Here is a 23,300-nt window from a genome sequence, read left to right as displayed (position 1 = left end):
GCTCCGAGAGGATTCCCAGCTGAGCTCCTCTTGGGATACAGTCGTCCTTTGCAGGTATTCTCTAGACAAGGTGAATTTGGAGCTTCAGCACTGCAGACGAGCTTCACTGGGCAAACCAATGGTCCTGGAGTTGTTACGGAGAATTTTCAGAAATATGCTTATTCCCTTCACCCTAGAGACCCCCAGCAACTTTGCTGGCTTCTGAGGACTTGATTTTCTTCCTGGAGAGTGTGCAAGCCTTTTTTCCCACTCTCTCATGTATTGATGTGTGTTTTACTATTGTGGTGTTTGATTATGGAGTTTTAAATGCCTCCATAGGCATCATCTTTTCATCGTTGTCACCCAGCAGCTTTAGTGCAGTGGCACAGGGATGTCCTTTGTACTGCCCCAAGGTTTAAATACCTTCTCTGGGATGAACTACTGTTCCCCAGAGAATGTAAAGTTAAATAGACTTTACGAGTCTTTTCAAAATCATAGACCCAGCACACACCATCTTCCGATAGAGTGCTGGAATGGTTACCTGGTATCCCCTGGGTCTAAACACTCTTGTAGCTGTCAAAAGCTACCCTTACCTATTGAAATGGCTGGTGGCAGTGGTTTTATAACACACTACCATGATTTTTTCCGACTGCGAACACCAGTAGATACAAATTGGGGCCGCCATATTTTTCAATATGGCACCCAAGACCCATCTGTAGAAACACTCCGTCATCTTTTTTCGCCATTTTTGTGGAAAGGTCCTTATGATTAACTGCGCGCCAAACCAGGTTTGGTCCCTTTGTTCATGAGCCTTTGGCGCGGGCCTCATGACTGAAGTCTGCCTTTGGCGTCTGAGTGTCTGGGGTGGGCAGGAAGGTGAGGGAGGTGCCTGTAACTCCCTTTGCTCGGTGTCCTAGGAGACACAAATGCACTCTGGCGTGATTGACGAGTCTCCAGCTCTAGAAGGCAGTCGACCACTGGAACGAAAGAACCGAAGACGAGCTGGAAGAGGACTGCTGCAACCACTTGAACGTTGGTTTGCCCAGTGAAGTCCGGCTGCAAATCAGAATTGCCAGAACTCCATTCGACAGAAAAGCTCCAAGGACGGCGGCTTCCTTTGAGTTGGTGGGACCAATCAGCTCTGAAGACACCTGGATACCATTCTCAATACTGGTTAAGGCTTAGCCCAGGATAGGGAATCCAGTTTGTGTCTTGAAGTAACGGCTACTTGAGCCTACGTAACTCCATTTTGTTAGCTCTGACGACCATCCCGTGCAGTGCAGGAGTCCCCCAACGTCGTCCTTCTTGTGCCCACGACTGAGGCTCAGGAACAGCGAGATCTGCAGGAACTGCCAGGACCCAATTTCTTCAGCTGCATCTTTTTGCTTCTCAAGGTACTGTCCCATCCGGTTGAGAGATCCTAACTCTCGCGGTGAAAGTTTGTGAAACTTTCCCAACTTGCAGGCCTAATTAGCTTTTGACCCAGCATATCATTCTTTTTCGTCTGAACTACTTCTGAGAACTTTTACAAAGACTTCTCCGTTTGTTACCAGAACTGATCTGTCCTATCCAAGAACACTAGACTATTGACTTTGGCCTTGGCTATTGAATTGAACTAACCCTTCTGGTACACTGAACCTTTGCATTGCCTAACGGAAGTGTTTTCTAATCCATTGTACAAACTTGTCTTTCTATTCCCATTGAAAGTAATTGTAGTGCCATTTGGCTCCTTTTTTAGTGGAGCGCAAACTGTCCCCACAATTTGCTACTGTAGTGTATTGGTGTTTCATATTAAGCTGATTTCTATTAGTGAATTTTTTCTAATTGATTGTGTAAATAAATGCATAAGTATTTTTTACCAAGAAACCTTGAGCGTAAGTGTCTACTTGTGATACTTCTGTGTAACTTAAACTACTGCTCACATTCCATCTTGGGATACGCCTGGCTGCTCAGCTCGCTACCAAAAAGTGTGTGGTACAGACTGTGGTACAGACTTATACAGACTTATACCAAAGGTTGGTTTTTGCTTACACCTGTAGTCTAATTGTGTATGGTGTTCCCAGAGGGTACTGCCTGCAATTTTCCCTAACAGGTTGCAGCAGGCGTCTCCTCTTTGGGTTCCTTCATCCTTTGGTCGACTCTGCCACCAGCCATTAATTGTAGAAAGGGTAATATAAAAATGTTACATGAGAAACTAGACAATGGGGATACTAACTAACCCCTCCACCACCTTATAGTAAGATGGTGTGTGCTGCGTCTAGAAAGTTACAAAATGTAAGTAAAGTCAATTTCACTTCACTGTCCTTGGAAACAGTAGTTTCACCAAGAGAAGGTATTTAAACCTTATGAGAAATCCAAAGGATTTCTCTGTGACACTGCACTGAAGGTGCTGTGTCACAGTACAAAAGGTAGATGCCTATGGGGTTTGTCAGACTCCAGAAACAAAGAAACAGAGTCCAAAGCAGATCAAGAATACATGAGAGAGTGGGGGGAAAAGGTCTCGCTTTCAGGATAAAAATCTAAGGTTGAAGTGAATTAGCACAGAAATGAGAATTCTCCTGAACACCAAGCCAAACACAAAGAAAGGACTATGTTGACAGTTTGGGGAAGCCCCAGCTTTGTGTGATAACAGTGGGATGTGTCGGAGCCAGAGGGAGATGGCTAGGAGTTTCAAACTGGCTGGCTGAGGAGAGCTGGTGACTGGGAGAATTCTGGTTAACACAGTGGGAAGCCAAGGGAGACAGGCGGTGCCTGAGGTGCACTACGCTGCGAGAAGCCGACAGCAGATGTGTACAGAGGCTGCTTGTCCCAGGAGGGACTTTTGCCTTAGGCTTGTAGAGAGCCCCAACTGATGTGCCAAGTGAGAAGCACGCAGGCAACAACCCCTGAGAGGTCTGCCAAACTGAGGCACTTCCCAGGAGGGATGCAGATGTCAGAGGTGGAGGCCATGATGGAAAGGAACAAAGAAACCCTTATGGAGCTGATACCACAGTGGGTCGCCAAAGAGGGTGGCCGAAGAAAACTGAAGCGGCAAAGCCATCCTGAGAAGTAGTGAATGCGGAAACGAGGAAGAAAGCCTGAACCGGTTGCGAGCCCCATTACATGCAACGTAAAGGGGAGAGCGGGAGACCAAGGGGAACCGGCGTAATACCAAAGTGAGACGGTGATGCCTAATGAATGTTAAAAAGCGCACAGAGCGGAGTAATCATACTCGTCCCAGTGTGTGGCAAATTTCAGTTTGGAATCCTGTAAATAAGATAACTAATTCGGCCAGTGAGAAGAGGAATACAGAAAAGGTAGATTTGTCCTATAGAAGAAAGAAGTATTGTGAATTACCTGTGGCCTACAAAGACACAGTTGAGCTACAAAAGTGGTTTTTCCGAATTCTCGTTGCAAAGGAACTCCTATTCAAGGGCCCGGAGGAACCCCTTCAAGGAACTGGAAGAATTACTAAAGCAATTGGTGAGGGAACATCTAATGGTTCCCCCATTGAGAATGAAGAACTGTGCTGATCAAGCAATCCCGGAGAAGGGAGTCAATCTCCTGGATCTTTCCTGTTTAGTCAAAGTGGTAGGGCAGGACAGGTTAGCTTTTGGGATGGAGGACAGGCTCTTTATTTTGGATTTCACTATTGACGACGAGCACCCTAGTTTAGTTGTGTTAGACAGGGAAACCCTTAGGCTAAGGAAAGTGAGGCGTTTTCTTTATTTTATAATAAACACAATTGGTAGTCGCCTCTTGTTTAGGAAACCAGTGGCTATCAAAATGGTCAAAAGGCTAGTGTGGTTCAACCAAAATTACATGAACCATCTGCCGCCAGCCTACGACCCAACATGTCTTCTGGGTGAGTGACAAAAGGTGGTGCTCTCAAATCACCCATGCCCAGGTACCCATATGGGCTAATGCGGGCAGCACATCAATGCAAGTTGCCTTTTTCAGTGAAGCTTTCTTAAAATCCCCACCATATACAACATTCAGTCTAGAGCACTGTTAAGATGGATTTGCAGAATCCACCCTTAGGGTGCATTCTGAGAGGCCCCCTATTCTAGTGAACAGGGATGTCTAGCCAAGCCCAGTCAAGCTAGCAGAACAGTAATCCTTAGACTCTTGAGTGTTGTCTAGAGCTACAATGAGGCACAGACAGGGCACTCCAATAATTCAAGTTAGATAGAATATGTAACAAAAATCTCATTAGGCCCTTGAATACTCTGAGCAATGAAAACTTCATGTATGTATTGTCACAATACTACTTTCAAATACATGTATCGCTATTTGGGATGAAGGAGGTTCTACTAGTAGAACACCAACACGCCTTTAAAACAGTTATGACATAGGAAGCAATGTTAAGAGCAACACTTTGTAACTGTATATAGTAAAGCAAGTGAGCAACAAAGCAAATGGCAATTTTGAACAAGTATGAGACGGGTAAGTACATTGTTAGAAAACCGGACACCCACAAGATAAGCTAGATTAATGTCCCTAGTTCTTAGTAAGTCCAACCCTGCTAGGAATTTGAACCAAGGGCTCAAAAGTCACTGATTACGCGATATGTACTTTGCAGGAGAGTTAAATATGTGGTTTGCTAACTAGAGTTGCCAAAGCCAAGGGTTGCTGGTAAATGTTAGAAATTAGAATAAAAATGTAACCTCTTAAAGTTTCTCTTCTAGTCCCACCACTCTAGGGGAAGCCCTAAGCCCAGTTAGGATACTTGCCCAGACCACCACTTATATTAGGCAAGGAAGAGATAGGGTAAGGACTCTACTTACACCCATACATCCCTGTGGCAGGGGGCTGTAGTAGAGGTATGCAAAGTCACCCACCTTGCTCGGATGTCTTCAGCAACCACTTTAGAGGTTCCTGAATCCACTGGGCCCACTTACTTATAGGCTTTGTCAAGTCGGGGATGTCCCAGCAGCTGCGGTTGCAGAGGTCGGGTCCCTTTCAGGGTCGGTATTGGGTCTGCTTATTCAACAGTTCCGTACTCTGTCGAGACAAGTTCTGGAGATTGGATAGTGGGACATCCATGGCAAGACGAGAGGAAGACTTCCTTGGAGCAGGCAACCTCAAGTGACCTCCAGAATACGAAGAAGGCGGATTGCAGCTGTGGTCACCAGGTGATCCTCGTGGCGAAAACAAAGGAGCAGGCCATGCGTGTCTTCTGTTCTGAAATTTCAGGGACCCTCGTATTGTTCCACAAGGTGAAGGTCTGCAATTTCAAAGCTGAACTTTGACTGGTGCTGCGAGGTAGCCTAGGGGAGAGAGTTCGTCAGACCAACTAGGTGGTCCAGGGACACTTTCTAAGGAATGGAACCTCAAACATGTGTTGGGACAAGTTCTTACCAGGTATGGGATCAAAGCACCAACCCGGGCCTTTTGCCGATCTGTAGAGAGGTGCAGGGCGTCACCAGGTCTTTGTTGGAGACCATGCTGGTTGGTTACTATGGTCGCCTTAAGCCTACTACACTGCTTCTTGGTGGTCTTGGCTCCAATGGTCTTGGCTCCAATGATGATCTGTCGAATGGCTGCAGGAGTTCTCCTTTAATTCAGGATTTGGACTGGAATCAACCCCAGGCCCACCATTGGCAAAGATGTGCACCATTCAGACAGGCAGCGGTTGTCCAGTTATGGACCGCCTCTAGCCATCACAGCTGTCCTGCAACACACATACTTCGAAGGGATTGTGTCCTCCGACGTATTCCTTATCTATGATATTTGTATCTAACGATACCCAGATATAAGCTCCAAACAGCCGGTGGGTCTAGCTTCCCAGTCCTGGCAGCCAAACTATACTGTCTATAGGGGAATACTGTCCCCTTGACTATCAGAAACCTCCCCTCCTTCAACCTTTTCAAACACAAAGCCAAATGTTGGCTCGCCTCCTCCAATGCCTAAGATTATTACTAAAACGTGCTGCAATAACATCAGTAAGGATGCATTACTTGACTCTCCATGTACCACCTACACATGTCTATTTCTATGCCTTACTTATTGTTGATATATCATCATTGTATGCAACGTATGTAACCATTGCCTTAAGAAATGCGCCCGGTAGCCTCCGGGCCTGGTCTGCGCTATACAAATAAAATAAATACAAAAAAATACAAATCTCCAGCTTGCTGGCCTCGGAAACATTTTTTCCCAGTAGAGGGCGCTGTGCGTCGACGTTGTCCTGCTTATAAATGGCCACGCGCAGCGTCCGTTGCTCAGTTCCGTTTTTCCGCTCTTCGTGTGCCTCGGAATACCGTTGCTCAGTTCATTAGTCGATATATATTCATATTTCCTCGAGAAAACCGACTTGTACTTGATGGCTTCCTCCTCCGACCCGACGACTCCTCGGTCCGGTTTCAAAAAATGCTGAGACTTTGGGTAGAAAATGTCGTTGACGGATCCTCACAGGATCTGTTTGTGGTGTCTGGGAATCGAACACCAGTGTTTGGAGTGTGAGGAATGCCTATCCATGACGGTGAAAGCCTTGAAGGAGCGTAAGGGGAAGCTCGATAGAGGTAAGTCAATTTTAACTTCCTCGAAAGTTTCCGCGGTAGAGTCGAGACATTCGTCTCCTCACCGTCTAAAGCATTCTCGGTCTAGGTCTCGAAGTGGCTCTCACCACTCGTCGAGGTCTAGACACTCGAAAAAAAGACGAAGATGATCCCCTTTATTGTCGTCTTCTAGTTCCCCTGAAAGAGCAAATTGCCCCACAAAACACAGCTCAAAAGCTGAGTGAGAGGAATTCAGAAAAAAGATGCTAAGCGTCTTCGAGAAAGCGGCCTCGTCCCCCTCGAAGTCAGCTGAGGGTGATACCCCGGGTGAAAAGCCCAAAAAATCTTAACGCCGTGAGTCGAAGCACCTGGCGAAAGAGTCGACCCGAAATCGCCATGAGCCATCGGGAAGTAAAGCATCTTCGACACCATCGTCGCCGTTATCGAAGGGTTCTTCGCATCAGTCGATCGAGTCGACGGCAGCATCGACGTCGATAAAAGAAAGACCCACGGCTTCTCCACAGCCAACGGTTACACCGAGAGCCTCCGACACAACGTCGAGAACGTCGTCGACATCCTCGAGCAGGATTCCAATCCTCTCGAGTTCTTCGAGGCCTCTTCCAGTTTTCTCAACGCCTTTGTCGGCGCCTTCGAGGATTTTTACATCAGCGTCGACGACACCACTGATGATGGCTCCCTCTGCTTTAGCGATGGGTTTTATATCATTTCACAGACCAGAGCATCCCCCCTTAACTTCAATTTTTGAAGAAAGGGAAGATTCTGATCAAGAAAGGCCTTTTGGGCTGCAGAGGACCACATTACCTGAACCAGAGACCTTTGCCTCTGAGGAAAGAAGGTTGAAAGACCTTCAGGATGCATTACAGGAAGCAAGTGGCCTAGACACTTACCCAGAAGTGGAATTTGTCAAACCAGACCCAGGGGAACATGCTGATACCCCTTATAGAACCCTAATGTCAAGAATTATGGAGTTCACGGGTTGGTCTGCGCCTTCACCTGTTTTTCAACAGGATGACCTCACATATATTCTGGATGAAGGTCCACAGGAGTATCCTGTGGTTCCCTTTCATTCTGCTTTACGAAGAAAGATTTTAACTAACTGGGAAACTCCTGAAGTTGTCCCTGCGGTTAACAAGAAGTTGTCAGCGAAATATAGGGTATCTGCTGCTGACCCTGAATACCTATCTAAGCTCCCTACTCCTGAGAGTCTTGTGGTCCAGGCTGCAATTTCATCAGGCAGTACTTCTGCTTACCCCACTGCTCCTCAGGATAGGGATGATAAAAAATATGATGCCATGGCTAAGAAAGTCTTCTCAGCCTGTAGCATGGCTTTAAAATCTATTAATGCAACTTGTACGCTCGCTAGGTTCAGCCACACTCTTTGGGAGTGTGCTTCATCGGCGGCTGACTGCATTCCAGAAGGAGAAGAAAGGGACGCATTTTTAAATATCATCAGAGATGGTAAAGATGCAATGTGTGAGTCCCTTCAAACTGGCATTGATTCTGCTGACAGTATCAGCAGGGCCATGGCGGCAAGCACCACAATCCTCAGGCATGCGTGGTTGAGAAAGTCCGGCTTTGCTTCTGACGTACAGGCCAGACTTTTAAATATGCCCTTTGACGGTTCTTCCCTATTTCGTAAAAAGGCGGATGACAGTTTGGAAAAACTACAAACATCCAAAGCAGCAGCTAAGTCACTAGGAGCTGCAATCCGACAAACTAATTTTCGTCCCTCAGGATCCTCTTGGAGAGTAAGGTCCTTTCGCTATTATTCCTCATATGGAAGAGGCAGAGGACGGCCGACTCAAAGAGGCCAAGGAAAATTTACCCTTGGTGGACGGGGTAAAGGAAAGAAAGCCGCATCAGCAGGAGCCGCTTTACCTTCGGCAACTGCATCAGCCGCTCCCAAACCACTCTGAGGTCTCCCATCACAAGACACCTGTAGGGGGCAGGTTAACTCACCATCTGACGGAATGGCAGGCTATTACGTCAGATGCTTGGGCATTGGAGACAGTTGCCCAAGGTTACTGCCTGCCTTTTCTACACATCCCTCGGAGACATCCACCAGGGAACAGCTCTCTGAAAGTGCCGGATCCGCTCCTCTTGCAGGAAGTTGTAGACCTGCTAGAGAAAGGTGCCATAGAACCGGTACCTGTAGCGGACCGGAACAAGGGCTGGTACTCCCCCTACTTTCTCATACCAAAGAAAGACGGAGGACTGAGACTTACGAGATTTGAACAAGTTCTTCAGGAAGGACAAGTTCAAGGTGGTAACTCTCTCTCAGATCCTTCAGGCCCTCCAGCTTCAGGACTGGTTGGTATCTCTGGACCTTCAGGATGCTTATTTCCATGTGCCTATCCATCCCAAGCACAGGAAGTACCTGAGGTTCGCAATTGGCAACTCTCATTATCAATTTCGAGTTCTGCCATTTGGGCTGACCTCCGCCCCGAGGGTCTTCACCAAGCTAATGTCGGTTGTGGCTGCAAGTCTAAGGAGGGAAGGGATCACGTCTACCCCTACCTGGACGATTGGTTGATCAGAGCAGTTTCTTTGGAACAAGCTCAGATCCAAATAGATTATGTCTGCCACTCCCTTCACAGGCTGGGCTTCTCCCTCAATTTAAAGAAGTCACAGATGATACTATCACAGAGACTCCAGTTCATTGGAGCAGTCCTGGACACGTCCCTGGGAAAAGCCTCGCCACCAGAGGTGAAGGCTCAAGATATTCTGCAGATGATCACCAGGTTTCAAAATGCCCAACGTCTCCCAGCCTATGACTTTTTGAGGTTGCTAGGCCTCATGTCATCCTGCATATTCCTTGTGCCAGAGGCTCGCCTGAGAATGAGATCCCTTCAGTGAGCACTGAGGACTCAGTGGTCACAATTCTCAGGGAGGATGACAGATCTCCTCCGGATTCCGGACAAGGTAGCCCACGACCTTCAATGGTGGTGCCTCTTCAGAGAACATCTTGAAAGGAGAACTGTTTTGGCAACCACGGCAGGAGATAACAGTAGACAGACGCCTCACTCTCGGGGTGGGAAGCCCATGCCAATGACTTGACCATCAGCGGTCGTTGGTCTCCATCGGAGTCCAGACTACACATCAACCTGTTGGAGCTGAGAGCCATCAGACTGGCACTGAAGGCTTTTCTGCCGTCTGTACGGGGGAGAAACGTTCTGATAATGACGGACAATACAGTGGCCATGCACTACCTCAACAAAAGAGGAGGCGTAGGGTCACTGCCACTGTGCAGAGAGGCGATGCACCTCTGGTTTTGGGCAATTCAGGAAGGAATCTCTCTATCGGCAATTCACCTAGCCGGAGAGAAGAACTTGACAGTGGACGCTCTGAGCAGGCAGAACAGTCTCCCATGAATGGGAGATAGCTCAGGAAGTCCTTTAAGAGGTCTTCGCCCTTTGGGGAACCCCTCAAGTGGATCTGTTCGCCACCAGTATCAACAGGAAGTGCGACAGATTTTGCTCAAGGTAATTTCCCCCGAGAGGACCTCTAGAAGACTCATTCGTAGTGGACTGGGACTTCCCACTTCTGCACGCGTTTCCTCCGGTCCCTGTCATTCCTCAAATGATCAGGAGGTTGAGAAGGTTTCGGAAGACCATGATCCTAATTGCTCCAGATTGGGCCAGGAGAACGTGGTACCTGGACCTTCTGGACATGTCCATCTGTCCTACAATTCGTCTACCCTACAGAGAGGATCTTCTCTCGCAAATGGGAGGTCAGGTACTCCATCCAGCCATCTAGACCCTCAACCTTCACACTTGGTATCTGAAAGGTTGAGGTACAAGGATTGGGACCTTCCAGATGACGTCATGGAGGTGTTGCTTTCGGCCAGAAGACCAGCCACTAAGACTCTATACCGCTGCCGTTGGAATACATTTTGCAGCTGGTGCAGAGAAAAGAATATCGAACCCTTTTCATGTGGTACACCTGCGGTGTTATCCTTCTTACTTTATTTGGCAAATTCGGGCCTTCAAATTGGCACTATTAAGGGCTATCTTGCAGCGCTATCGATCTTTAAGCGCACTGCAGAGGAGCCATCCTATTTCAAATTCCATTGGTAATACAATACCTGAAAGGTCTAACTAATGTTTACCTCCAAGACCATTCCAAGTTCCCTTATGGGACTTAAATCTAGTTTTAAACTTCCTAAAGGGTGCTCCTTTTGAACCACTCCACTCTTGTTCATTGAAGTTTCTCACCCTCAAAACTGTTTTATTGGTAGCATTAACATCTGCTAGAAGGGTTAGCGAGATACAAGCCCTGTCTTTTAAACCTCCTCATACAACTTTTCACAAGGACAAAGTAGTGCTACAGGTGAAGCCTAAATTCCTCCCAAAGGTAGTTTTGGAATTTCACATTACTCAGAAGATTACTCTACCTTCATTCTATCCTCCTCCCCATCCGGGGAAAGAGAAAGAGAGACTACACAGGCTGGACCCTAAGCGAGCCTTGAGTTTTTATATCAGTAGACTTGCTAAAATTAGACAAGCAGACCAACTCTTTGTAGGTTACGCAGGACTTAAGTTAGGATTACCAATAACCAAACAAACCATCTCCAGATGGATTATTTTAGCCATTCTGGAATGCCACAAACTGGCAGGGAAAGAGCCCCCTCAAAATCTAAGGGCTCATTCGACCAGGGGTATCGCAGCATCCTCAGCTCTTCAAAGATGGGTACCAATTAGAGACATATGTGCGGCTGCCACATGGTCGTCCGCACATACCTTTACCAAATTTTATAGCCTGGATTCCTCCTCTAGTCAAGAGCCTAGATTTGGCAAAGCTGTGTTCATTCCTAAAGGGTAATATGGCATCTCTTACTCCCGCCTCCAATCACATACCACTGCTATGGGAGTCTATCATAGATAAGGAATACGTCGGAGGACACAATCCCTTCGAAGAACAAGTTACTTCTTACCTTGTAACGTTCTTTTGATGGGGGGTTCCTCCGACGTATTCCTTATCGCACCTCCCATCCATCCCCGCAGTAACATTTCCCTTGTGGTTGCATCTTACGCTCCTTCAAGGGTAGTAACCATTCATACAATAACTACTTCACTCTACAAAACGGAACTGAGCAACGGACGCTGCGCGTGGCCATTTATAGGCATGATGATGTCGGTGTCGATACGGTGGCCGTCGAGGAGCACCTACTCGACGGACGTCGACGCACAGCGCCCTCTACTGGGGAAAAAAAATTCCAGAGGCCAGCAAGCTGGAGATACAAATATCATAGATAAGGAATACGTCGGAGGAACATCTCATCGAAAGAACGTTACAAGGTAAGTAGTAACTTGTTGTTTGACTTCGATATGGGCTATGTCCAGATTGAGCCAGCCCCACATCCAGCCAAACACAGCCATTTTGCCCAGGTAGTCTTTCCATTAATGGTAATTCTGGACCTGAGTGCGCAGGAAGAAAGCCGAGGCACAGAATGGCAAAAGGATAGGTGGAAATTCATGGCACTGCCATTTTGGAGTATATGGTACTCTAAATGGCATTATTCAGTGAAATGCAAAAATGCACAACCCTAAAGTAAATAAAAAGGCAGAAGAAAAACCCCTGTCACCAGCTCATCTTGGACACATTGTGTCTACAATATCAAAGTTGTAAAGTAAAGTTATAGACACACGTGTCCCCCAACCGCACTTCACGGTTAGGATTTATGTATAGTTTAAAAGTATCAAGGGAGACAGGGTGCCCAGTAATCTTAGGGGCTGAAATCTCCCCATAGAAAATGAGCAAGGGAATTAAAGCTGAGGTCAGGATGCAGACAATAGAAAAAGATAGGGTGCCACATTGAGGCCTATGGGAGCAAGGCACAAAAAGAGAATCTTTCCTGACCAGAACTGAAAATCAAACAAATATAAGGGGCCTGTTACAGCATGAAAAACAGATCCATTCCCCCGATGAATCCCAATATTGCACCTTGTGGTGCGGAGATGTATACCTTGCCTTTCTGCCATCTGCATAATCTCTAAGAGCTCTGGTGGATCTGAGGAGCGTTTCTCTGGGTTTTGATAGTACTTTAGTCTCTCATGGATGGGGTACACCAAAAGTGCCCTGTTCTCTGTGCAATTAACCTTGCACACTTGCGTGAATGCAACTGGTTTGATAGACTTTCCTGGTTGATAATTCTAGTGGGGCACAGTCTGCTATAACCCTAGTTTTCACAAGATGGTACCCCTAAGTTAAACTCTGTACTTTGTCGCAAAGCTGTTCAGATTGGTCTAAACACAATGGGCCTCATTACGACCCTGGCGTTAACCATGGTGCTGTTGGCGCCATGGTCGATGCCGGTATTTTACCAACTCCGCCATGGTGAATGGCGGAATTACTGCCCCATTCCAAGGTTGGCAGGGCGGTAATTCCCCATTCACCATTGGCCCTTCCCCATTCCTATTTTTGCCCCCATAGGGCTCAATGGGAATGGGGAAGGCAGTAATTCCCTTTGCGGGTTCCTTCCTTAACGGCTGGTAAAACCAGCCGTTAAGGTCGGGACCCGCAAAGGGACCTCGGAATTAGGTGGTAAGGGTTTAACGGCGCCGAAACCTTTTACGGCGCCGTTAACCCCTTACCGCCTGGGTCGTAATGAGGCCCAATGTAATATTCAGGAAGATCTACGTATAGGTTGCAGGTCATCTTCTTCGATCATTGATGCACTTAGAAGTGAGATCATTACTGAGAATCTCGCCGTGTTGTACTTCTATGTTCTGTCCTCTTTCCTCCATACTGTATGGGCGTCCCTCGCTAGGGACGGTAGACTTTTTCACCCAGAAAAATCTTCCCCTTTAAATTTAGACCTGCGTGGGGGTACAGCCCTAGGAGCGTGCACCCCCCTGACTCCACCCACTGGCACTACTCCCCAGTTCTCTTTTCCGCATTGACTGGAGAAGACTGCTTTCACCAGCGCTCCTTGGTTTGGATTGAGCCTTGTAATTCCACACGCTGTTCCCCGGATTCTGTCTTTTTTCTTTAATCAGGTACTCGGTCCTCTGGCGCCACGCTCATCCCTGGTGCATGTCGACGTCATCGGGCTTCAGCAGGTGTCCAGCCTGCGAGGGGCTCTTCCCTACGTCCGAACCCCACACGCTTTGCCTCCGCTGCCTTGGCCCCGAACACTGCTGGGAGGGTTGTACCGCTTGTGACGCACTTGCACAGCATGCTCTGAAGAACAGGTTAGCCAGGTGGAGAGAGGTCTTCGAGAAGTCGCCTCCAGAGGACTTGAAGAACTTAGTTAAGCACAAGTCAATGCCACTTATTTCCATCGCACCCCGCAAGGTTGACTCCTTTCCCAGTACTCGCACGAGCGGGAGGGACTGTTCAAGTTCTCACAGCAGCACAGGTACGGAGGATTGTTCAGCTACCGGACGCCTGGGCGAGGGGTCGCTAGAACATTCCGGAGAAATTGCTGAGGGACTACACAGTTCTTTAACTGGGTATCCACCCGAGGGGCTATGCCCTAGTACTGGACAAATGTCTGAGGCGGTGCCTGTACACAGCACTACCAGCATCACAGCCGAGGGCACTACGCCTACCAGGCTTCAAGCTCCACCGGCAAGAGTCGAGGAGGCCGGGGACAGCGGCGCAAGCACCACGACTCATGTACGTGGCATGCAGCCTAACAAAATGGCCTCTTGTCCGACACCACCATCGTCCGGGGAGCCGGTAGGAGATTGTGTCCAGGTGGACTACAGTTTATCCTTCATTGTTGCAGGGCAGATATACCCCTCAACCAGCAAGGCAGAGTACGCACAGGCCCCAGTAGCTGCCTGCTGCTCCGTCAAAGCCACTTGCCACCCCACCAGCCTGTGAGGACAGGTTTTTTGTTTTTGAGAAATTCCTCATGCTCGGGAGGTCCCCTCAGTTGGGTGCCATCCTTCGGGAGGTGATCAGGGACATGCTGTCTCCAGTGACCCCGCCTGCGCCTATAGACATTCCTCCTATGGCTCCAGCGCCTCAGGCTCCCGTGCAGCCCTAGCTGCCCGCTCCTCGAGAGGCACTTGGAGGGGGGGAATCCACTCTTGCTGTCGGCACATCCTCAGCCACACTCGCCGGTGATTGTTGGGGCCTCTCACTACTCAAAGCCTCAGTCGTCCTCGGCTACCTCATCTTCGGCCCTTCTAGGCAAGGAGAAGATCTTGGAGGCGTATGGAAAGAAGGTTTATTCCAACGAGTCTCTGCACCTTCGTCAGTCTAATGCAGACACCATGCTCGCAGCCGTTAATCAAAGGATTTGGCGGCATGTTTCAAGGGCGGGGCTGGCGGAAGCTAAAATGGTGGCTGTAGGGAGAATTTTCAGTTTAGTGCTAAATTCCTCCCACCTTAGAGACCCCCAGCTCTTTTGCTAAACTTTGGGACATTGAACTTTTAAATTCCATTTGTTTTCTGTGTTTGTACTCTGTTTGTTTCTTTTTCGTTGTGGAGTCTGACAAACTCCATAGGCATCATCTTTTACATTATCAACCAGCACCTTCAGTGCAGTGACACGGGCAAGTCTTTCAGATTTCCCAAAGGTTTAAATACCTTCTCTGGGATAAACTGTTTCCCTGAGCAGTAAAGTGAAATTGACTTTACTTACATTTGTAACTTTCTAGACCCAGCACACACCGGTTTACAATAGGGTGCTGGAGGGGTTACTTAGTATCCCCTTTGTCTAGCTTCTCATGTAAAAGTTTTATGTTCCCTTTTCTCACTGAATGGCTGGTGGCAGTGGTTTACTTTTTACTAACATTATGGGATTTTACTGCGGGCTGCGTTCGCAGACTCAGTAAAGCACCCATGGGTGCCATTTTTGTCAAAATGGCCCCAGTCTTCTTTTTTCATAATTTCTTTGTGGAAAGGTCCTTCTTGAGATTTACTCGGCGTGGCAAACCAGCTTTGGTCTTTTTGTTCATTTTATTTTTGGCGGGCTTCACGAGTGAAACCCGCCTCTGGCCCCAGGGTGTCTGGCAGGGGCAGGAAGTGAGGGAGGTACCCGCAACTCCATGTGTTTAGTCTCCTAGGAGACCCAAATGCACTCTTGTGGTGATTGGCTGACTGTCCGGCAAGGTCAGCCACCCTGGTGGGTGACTGGCAGCTAGGCTGGAATTAATGGGAGCAAGCTGCATAAAAGACGATGCTTTTTGACTTGGAAGGCAGCGTTGACCACTGGATGAAGGAATCCGAAGAAGAACTTGAAGAGGACGGCTGCTGCAACTCCTGGGCTGTTGGTTTGCCCGGTGAAGCCCTGCGGCTGTGCTGAAACTCCAAATTTGCATCAATGGAGAAGCCCCTGCAAGGACGACTTCTCCCTTTGAATTGGTGGGACCAATCCACTCCAAAGTAAGCCACCTGGACATCCTCTCTGAGTTGGTTGAATTTCCAAAGAGTTGCTGCTGGAAACCGAATAGCCAGGGAGAGGAACACCAGTTTGTGTGCCCTGTTCCATCCTGCCCAATATGTGCTTGGAAAGATGGTGCAGCCATCCTTTTTTTTTGTAGCAGCAAAACGCAGTTTTGGTGTGAGGCAGTGGTGCTCAAAGGAGCCAGCGCAGCCATTTTGTTGTTTCTGCTGAAGTGCAGCTTGGTTATGGATGGGAGTACTGCTAAGTGGGAAAATATATCCCACACTCCTGGAAAGGGTTAATTTACTTTGCATTGGTACTTACCTGCTTCAGAATATTTGTTTCTTTTGTTTTATTCCCAAACCCTTTTCCTTGACACCAAACTCAGTATGTACAAGTGATATATGAATTTCCACAGTGACCTAGTTATTTAAGTCCCCTCAGGGTGTAGGGAGAATCGTTGTGCATTCCCAAATGGGCACTTGCTGATTTAGAGAAACTAAGCGTGTGTATCTTGAAGTGAATTTTTGCTACATATATATTGCTCCCTTCTGAAGAATGCTTATTCAACTGATAAATGTTAAATAAATTAATAAGTTTCATCAAGAAACGTCGAGTGTAAGATTATTTGAGTACTTGTCACTGTGAATCTCTTTGTAAAAACCCTATGGCACACATGGACCCCTCTTGATATGAGCTTGGCTGCTCAGCCACACTACCAACCTGTACCAACCAAAGGTTATGTTACCTATTGCCAAGAGGATAAAGCTGGTGTAGTCTCCCATAGGGTACAGCATACAATCTTGTCTAACACCCCAATTCAGCCATGGTGTGCTTCAAACGACCTCTGCCTCAATTCCAGTAAGACTGAGATCGTTCGCATTGGGACCCCTGCTCCTGCTTTACCACTTTCACTCTGGCCGGCCTCCCTGGGCCCTGGCATGCACCCACCTGCGAGGCAAAAAAATCTTGGTTATCTTCAACTCTACTCTCTCCTTCTCCTCTCACATCACTAAGAAGTCAAACTATCGGCTACACCTTCTCAGAGGTACTGTACCTTTTCTCACTTTCCCCTAGCGGCTTACTGTCTCCAGAGCCGTGGTGGTTGTCTCTAGGCTGGACTATTGCAACAGCCTCTTCCTCAATCTCCCTTCTGCCCTGCACCCTCTGCAACCTAACCAGAACAAAACCGCCAGACCTATCCTTGGCCTCAAGCCCAGGGACTGCATTTCTCTGCCGCTGAAATCTCTTCACTGGCTGCCCGTGGCTGCAAGGATCAAGTTCAAGACCCTCTGCATTGTTCACAAGGCTTTTTGGGGCCTGGGACCTACCTACCTGCAATGCTGCCTCCCTCAATACTGTCCCTCACAAGCCCTTTGCTCCTCTTCCTCCAACCTTCTGCAAGTGAGCCGGTTCTCCAATCAGAGATTTGGAGGGAGATCCTTATCTTCAGCAGGTGCCTTCCTCTGGAATAGCCTCCCTCCGTCTTGAGCCTGACTATCGTAAGTTTCAGAAACTCCTCAAGTCATTCCTCTTCTCTTCGCTTTCCCTCTACCCTGCTAACCTAGCGCTTTGCTCTCTCCTTCTCTCACTCCTCTTCCTTACAGCTTGTTGACTGGCCACCTGGTGTAAATCAGTCTCACTGGTCCCAGGCACCCCCGACAGTCCTCGCTCGCACTTGCCTCAGGGCCCTATACCCACCTTCACTGCACTTAGGTATAACCCAAGAGAAATGCGCTCTCTGCACTTACGCTGACTGGGTGCACTTGGACCTTCCCCTCCCTGTGATCATCTATGCACTTGCACGATCCAAATGCAAGGAGCCTGAAGATCGTCTGTCTGTTTTCCCTTGTCTTCTCACCTTAATCGCACTGGTAAAAAAAAAAAGAATCCCCGGCAGGCCTATTTGCTGTGTCAACTGTTAATGTTTTTAACACACTTACTCTGCCTGTGCAGACTATCGTCTCAAAATTTCAAGGGCTCTGAGTGACTGTCATTTTTTTCTCCATGTCTCCATGTTCCCACCCTCCTTGAGCACTTTGAAACTTTTTTCTGCGTATAGACACTATATAAATAAACAATACAATGCTTATTACCACCTTTTTGGGTGGGTGTGAAGTTGTATAGACTCTTAAAGGTTTTAAAAGTTAATTGCAGTAGTGCTGTACTTATTTTCCTTCATGTGTTTTAGAAAGGATTAATCTATGCTGTGCTTTATTTTTACATGTTTTAACCTGCACCATCTCTAACCCTTGACAGATGGGACCGACTGTCTTGTTTTACTTTAGTTATGTTGAATTCTTTTTTTGATAACTTGTGTATTAAATGACTATTTTTGTTGAGATTGCAGATAGTCTCAGAGGCCAGACCCCATGAAGACCTGTGTGCAGAATGAATGAATCTCTTAATCACCCTTCCATATTCCTGTAGTCTTTATCTTCTTGTAAACTCCATGGCTCAACATTTGCCCTTGCCACTATCCAGTGTCTAGTGAGAATTGATTATTCGTGAGTGCGGAATTGTGTGCTGTGTGTATGGGCAGAACTGAGGGGGGAGAGTTACTTTGCCTGCCTGACTTGTAGTTTGCAACTTGAAATGTTTACCTTTGCTCTAACCCCCTTATTCCCTTCCTGGCCCTCCCGACATGATTACTAGGATCTTCTCATATTGTCCCCTAAAGACCGCTTTTATTTCTCGCATATTGTGCCATGTCCAAGATTGCACTTTTTTTTCCGAGCTCTCCATGACTGTTTCTTCCTGACTCCTCTTCAGGAGATCCTGCTGACACAGACTACACTGCTGTTGGCTGTGCAGTCACCACCATCTCATCCAACTTAACCGAGATGTCCAAGGGAGTGAAACTTCTGGCTGCACTGATGGAGGATGAGGGCGGCAATGGCCGCCAGCTCTTGCAGGCTGCAAAGAATTTGGCCGGCGCAGTGTCCGACTTGCTGAAGACAGCTCAGCCAGCCAGTGTGGAGGTGAGTTTTGGTAAAGGGGAGCCTAGTGACACACTAAGCCCACAATGAGTTCTAGAATGAAAATGAGACCATGGTAAATAATGCCAGAGATTTATGGAATGCTTTGAATCAGTTAACTGTGTTGGCTGGGGGTGGGAGGTATAGTCTTGATCAAGCATTAGAGTTTCACAAATACCGTATGTGTACATGCATTATAGATATGATCTGTTTCATTGGCCGGCTAGCAGATTATGTCTGATCTATCCACACTTGCAGTTTGGCCACTGGTACAGTCATACTAAATTCGAACAAAAAATTGTCTTCTCGTTATTGGGATATATATAATGTATTGCTCTTCAGCTATACATTAGATGTTATCTGTACTACGCACCATCCCCTTCCTTCCATACCTTTAGAAATATTGACCACTGGACAGGTCAGGAGCTTTTCTGCATACTATCAAGCCGGGACGCATTTGTGTGGGCCTGACTGTCCTTTTTTGGCCCACTTTCATCTGCCCTCTGGCTTCACCCAGCAGCAACTTTCTCAATAGTGATGGACCGGCTTGATCCCTCACCATAAACTTGAGGTTCCTGGCAACTTTTTGTACTCTTACGTCCCGTCCCCTTTCCTCCATACTGTATGGGCATCCCTTCCAAGGGACGGGAGACAGAACCTTCTTCACAAGAAAAACCCCTTTAAATTTAGAGGTGCATAAGGGTGTGGCCCAGGGAGCATGCGCAGCCCTGACTCCACCCTCCGGCGCCACACCTTAGTCCCCTTTTCCACATCGACGGTAACGGGCCGAATTCACCAGCACTCCTGGGTTTGGCTTCGGCCATGTATTTCCACGCGCGGATTCTTCTTTTTGTCTTTTTTGTCTTTTTGGCATTCAGGTACTCGTTCCTCGGGTGTCGCGCTCCTCCCCGGCGCATGTCGACTTCTACAGGGTTCAGCAGGTGTCCAGTTTGCAAACCAATTGTCTCCCTGGCCAAGACGGTTGGTCTAGCCGGTCAATGGACACCCGGATGCCTTCCGGAACTCCCCGCCCAGAGCCAATCACAGTTTAAGGCGGGGCTAGCGGAGACTAAGCTGGTGGCGCACTATCGCATTGAATCCAGTTGCCCATATTGACACCTGATCATGCCATCTGCATTGCCACCGACATGAGAAGGACAGCCTGGCTCAGGGCAAATAAATTCAATCTGGACATATAGGAACGCATAATAGATCTACCGTTCGGGGGGGGGGGGGGGGGGAGTAGTTCTGTTCCATTCCTCCACGGACGAAGTGCTATGCTGGCTACCAAATGTGTGTGTTAGACTTATACCAAAGGTTGGTTTTTGCTTACACCTGTAGTCCTAATTTTGTGTGATGTTTCCAGAGGGTACTATGGGCTCCCCTGTTAATTTCTTTCATGTACTTGGATGAACTACAGTTCCCAACTAGTGAAGAGGGATTTTCATCCCACTTTACTTTTTATATAGTGAGCCTATGACCTTATGAGAAGTGCTGGGGGGATGCAATGTATCCCCTTTCTTACTTGCCTGGTAACATTTTGTTACAATTGCAAGTTTCCTTAAATGGCTGGTGACAGTGTAACCACTTTTGTGACTTTTTAGTCGTTCTTATTTGCCGACTGTTAAGTCAGCCTCGGTTGGGCACGGGTAGACCACCATTTTGCTAAAATGGTGGCTCCTTTTTTTGCCATGTCTTGTGTGCTTGCTGTTTCTGAGGTCTTCTACTGCCATTTTTGGCAGCAACGACCTCTGGGACTGTTTTCTTCGGCGGGAATCCCGTCTATTCCCAGCCCAGGCTCTAGAGTGTCTGGAAAGGCTGGAAGCGAGGGAGGAATCCAACTCTGCAGCCCTTTGTCTTCCTTGCGTGAAAGGAAATCACTCCGAGGAGGGGCTTGTTGTCCTGATTGGACAACCAGACCGCCCCTTACTGTAAAATGCAGTGAGATAAAGCAGAGGTTGTGCTGTATGATAAAAACTCAGAACCTGCTGAACAGTCGACCACTGGAGTTGAATCTGAAGAGGAAGATGAAGAAACTACATCAGTAGTGATTTCCAGCGACCGGAGAGCCTGTTGTGGAACCGTAGCCTGTTCTTACCCTCCCTTCCAATCGACCTGGGGATCCGGAAAAGGACGACCCGGAGCCTGGTTGTTACGATGTTTTTTTTTTTTAACTCGGACCTGGTGGGCAGAGGTTTAGGAGGCCACCCTAGTTAGTGGAACAGGGGAACCTTCTGGACAAACCAGACCAATCACTGTAGCGTGGCATGCGGTCAAGACTAAGTCTCAGGAGGTGAGAGTGATCAGAAACCAACCGTGAGCACACAGAAATTCCACATAATACGCATAAGCAAGTGTATATACAAAATACATATACATTTATTATAGGCCTTAATAATTAAACACGAATAAACCATTGTAATATAAATCAATTAGCACACACACCTTTCACTATTTAACATACATACAGCTACGTTTTCACTAATGTGGTGAAGGGAAAACACAGCCACAACCTACAACAGAAGGGTAGGTTAACACAAATATATAGCATTAGGCAGTTCTTCAGAATTGATCCCTAACTTAAGCAGTCCAGCCCTACGAAGTGGGTAGCCTGGTGCTCAAATGTACATAAGTGCGTTGAAAACGCGCGGTTCTCGCAATGAGGGAAAGGCGGTCATCTTCACTGAGCTGTAGCAGTTAAGGAAGGGGCTTGCAGTGATGAAGAACAGTGTTCCACTATTTTAGGAGGGTCTGCATTTGCAGGCAGTGTGAATTTCGAGTTTTGGGAATAGCTAGTGAGCACAAGGTAGCCCAGATAAGGGGAGTATCTTTTTAGGGATTCTCATGCGTAAAGAACAATGGCTGTGCCAGGGGGCCACCGGTAAGTGAGGCAAGTACTCACCGACCCTCGAAACAGTCTGGGCCAAACTTTGCCTGTCATGGCCAGGCCAGGTCATTTTGTAGTTTCAAACCCTGCAGTTGCATGTCACTTCGGATCTCCGCGGCTGCGGGACGGGATGGTCGCGGCGGCATAATAGCCTTTTCCCAGCTCTTGATGAAGATAAGAGGAGAGTTCCAGTGCAGCACGTTTCAGCGCACAGGGGGCTCCTACAAGGACTGTCTCCATAGCAGGGTGTCACAGGGACAGCAGATGCTCACGGCATGGCACACACACACTCTTAAATCGTGACCCAGATGAGCTAGGACTATGCAATTGGTGGGAGAGGGTCCAGGACCACAAGCTGGCGCTCCTATGCGATACCCCGGGTTCAAGCTAGTCGGTTCACTTGATGACCCAGGAACACTTCTGAGGAGGCTCTTTGTGAGGGTAATCAGGAGGTGCCGAGAGTAGTTCCCACTAGTCCAAACGGTTGAAGCGCTCCTGCAGGCCTAAAATGATCGATGCAAAAACAGGGGTCTGCCGGGACAACAGGTGGCCAAACCTTCCAGCATGTCTGTGGTGGTTCCTCAGGTCTGCTTTAGTGTTTCAAGATACTTGGCTCCTTCTGTAGTTCAGAGAGAACTTCAGTTGATCGACCTGGAATGGATGCATAGCCCTTTTTCTTATCCAAGATTCGTTTCACGCTCAAATCTGGGATAACAATCTGCTCTCGTGCATGCACGCCAAATGTGGACCAATCACAGTCCATGTTGGTCCCAGTCATACTGGCACCAGTAGTGTGGATTGGGACCAGACTGGCCCAATCCTCTCCCTGGGCACTGGCACACGTTACTTACAGGAGCCCGCAAAAGGTGTTTACGCGGGAGGCTGCATGACCTAACGAAGAATTCCTGGATCTGCTCGACGTGGCGGAAGGCAAAGGGACAAAATGGCTGAAGGACGGAACAAAATACTTTGTGGCACGGCCATTTTCGGCACTGGCCACAGTCTTGAGCCAAACGTGATAAATGCATTTTGGTTTGTTAAAATGAAGTAAAAATTCGATAAAAGCAAAAATTGCTGCCACATGTTTGTCCTAGGCACACTTGTACAATCACCCAAAAAATCCTTAGAGGTTGTCTAGGGCCATAATACAAAAGGGCCCCTATGCACAGTACTGTAAGGTACTTGGCACATAGATAAAACATTACCAAGAAATGGCAACATAGTGAAAGATTCAGGACATGTCAGTTTCTTTATAACAGATGAGCTAAAGCCCAAAGGAGCGCAGCTGAAGGCTGCACTGAAAAAAAGTCAGGTTAGTCAAAAGCAAAAAGTTAGGGGGGCATCCTTAAATGGAGAGGGAAGATTGCACTGAAGGGAAATCTTTCCGAACACTAGTGAGATCCACTACACTCGAGCTTCTTTTTGTGCCAACCCATGTTGTGCTGCGACCTTGTGGGGCTGCAATACTTCAATACCATGGGACCTCCAGCCAGTGTGCTGTACACGGTCTTCCGAATTCTGAATAGTTGAAATGGCATCCTGCTGGACCTCCAGACACGTGATCCCAGTACTTGAAGTCCCCTCACCAGAGTGCTGGGCCAGATTAGCGTCTACAC

General features: G+C 47.7%; 1 protein-coding gene across 2 annotated transcripts in view; it reads left to right on the top strand.

The window, feature by feature from the left end:
- The window catches only part of TLN1 (talin 1), a 1,223,782-nt gene that overhangs the window by 635,401 nt on the left and 565,081 nt on the right, over positions 1-23,300 (top strand). For both annotated transcript variants that reach the window (XM_069626724.1, XM_069626725.1), the window contains exon 17: positions 18,592-18,800. In XM_069626724.1, coding sequence (XP_069482825.1) covers positions 18,592-18,800 — 209 coding nt within the window. The remainder of the gene's footprint in view (positions 1-18,591; positions 18,801-23,300) is intronic.

The sequence above is a fragment of the Ambystoma mexicanum genome, chromosome 6p (assembly GCF_040938575.1).
Source record: "Ambystoma mexicanum isolate Mex_15411 chromosome 6p, UKY_AmexF1_1, whole genome shotgun sequence".
Taxonomy (NCBI): Eukaryota; Metazoa; Chordata; class Amphibia; order Caudata; family Ambystomatidae; genus Ambystoma; species Ambystoma mexicanum.
The sequence above is the reverse complement of the archived record's forward strand: the minus strand, read 5'-3'. Positions and strand labels throughout refer to the sequence as shown.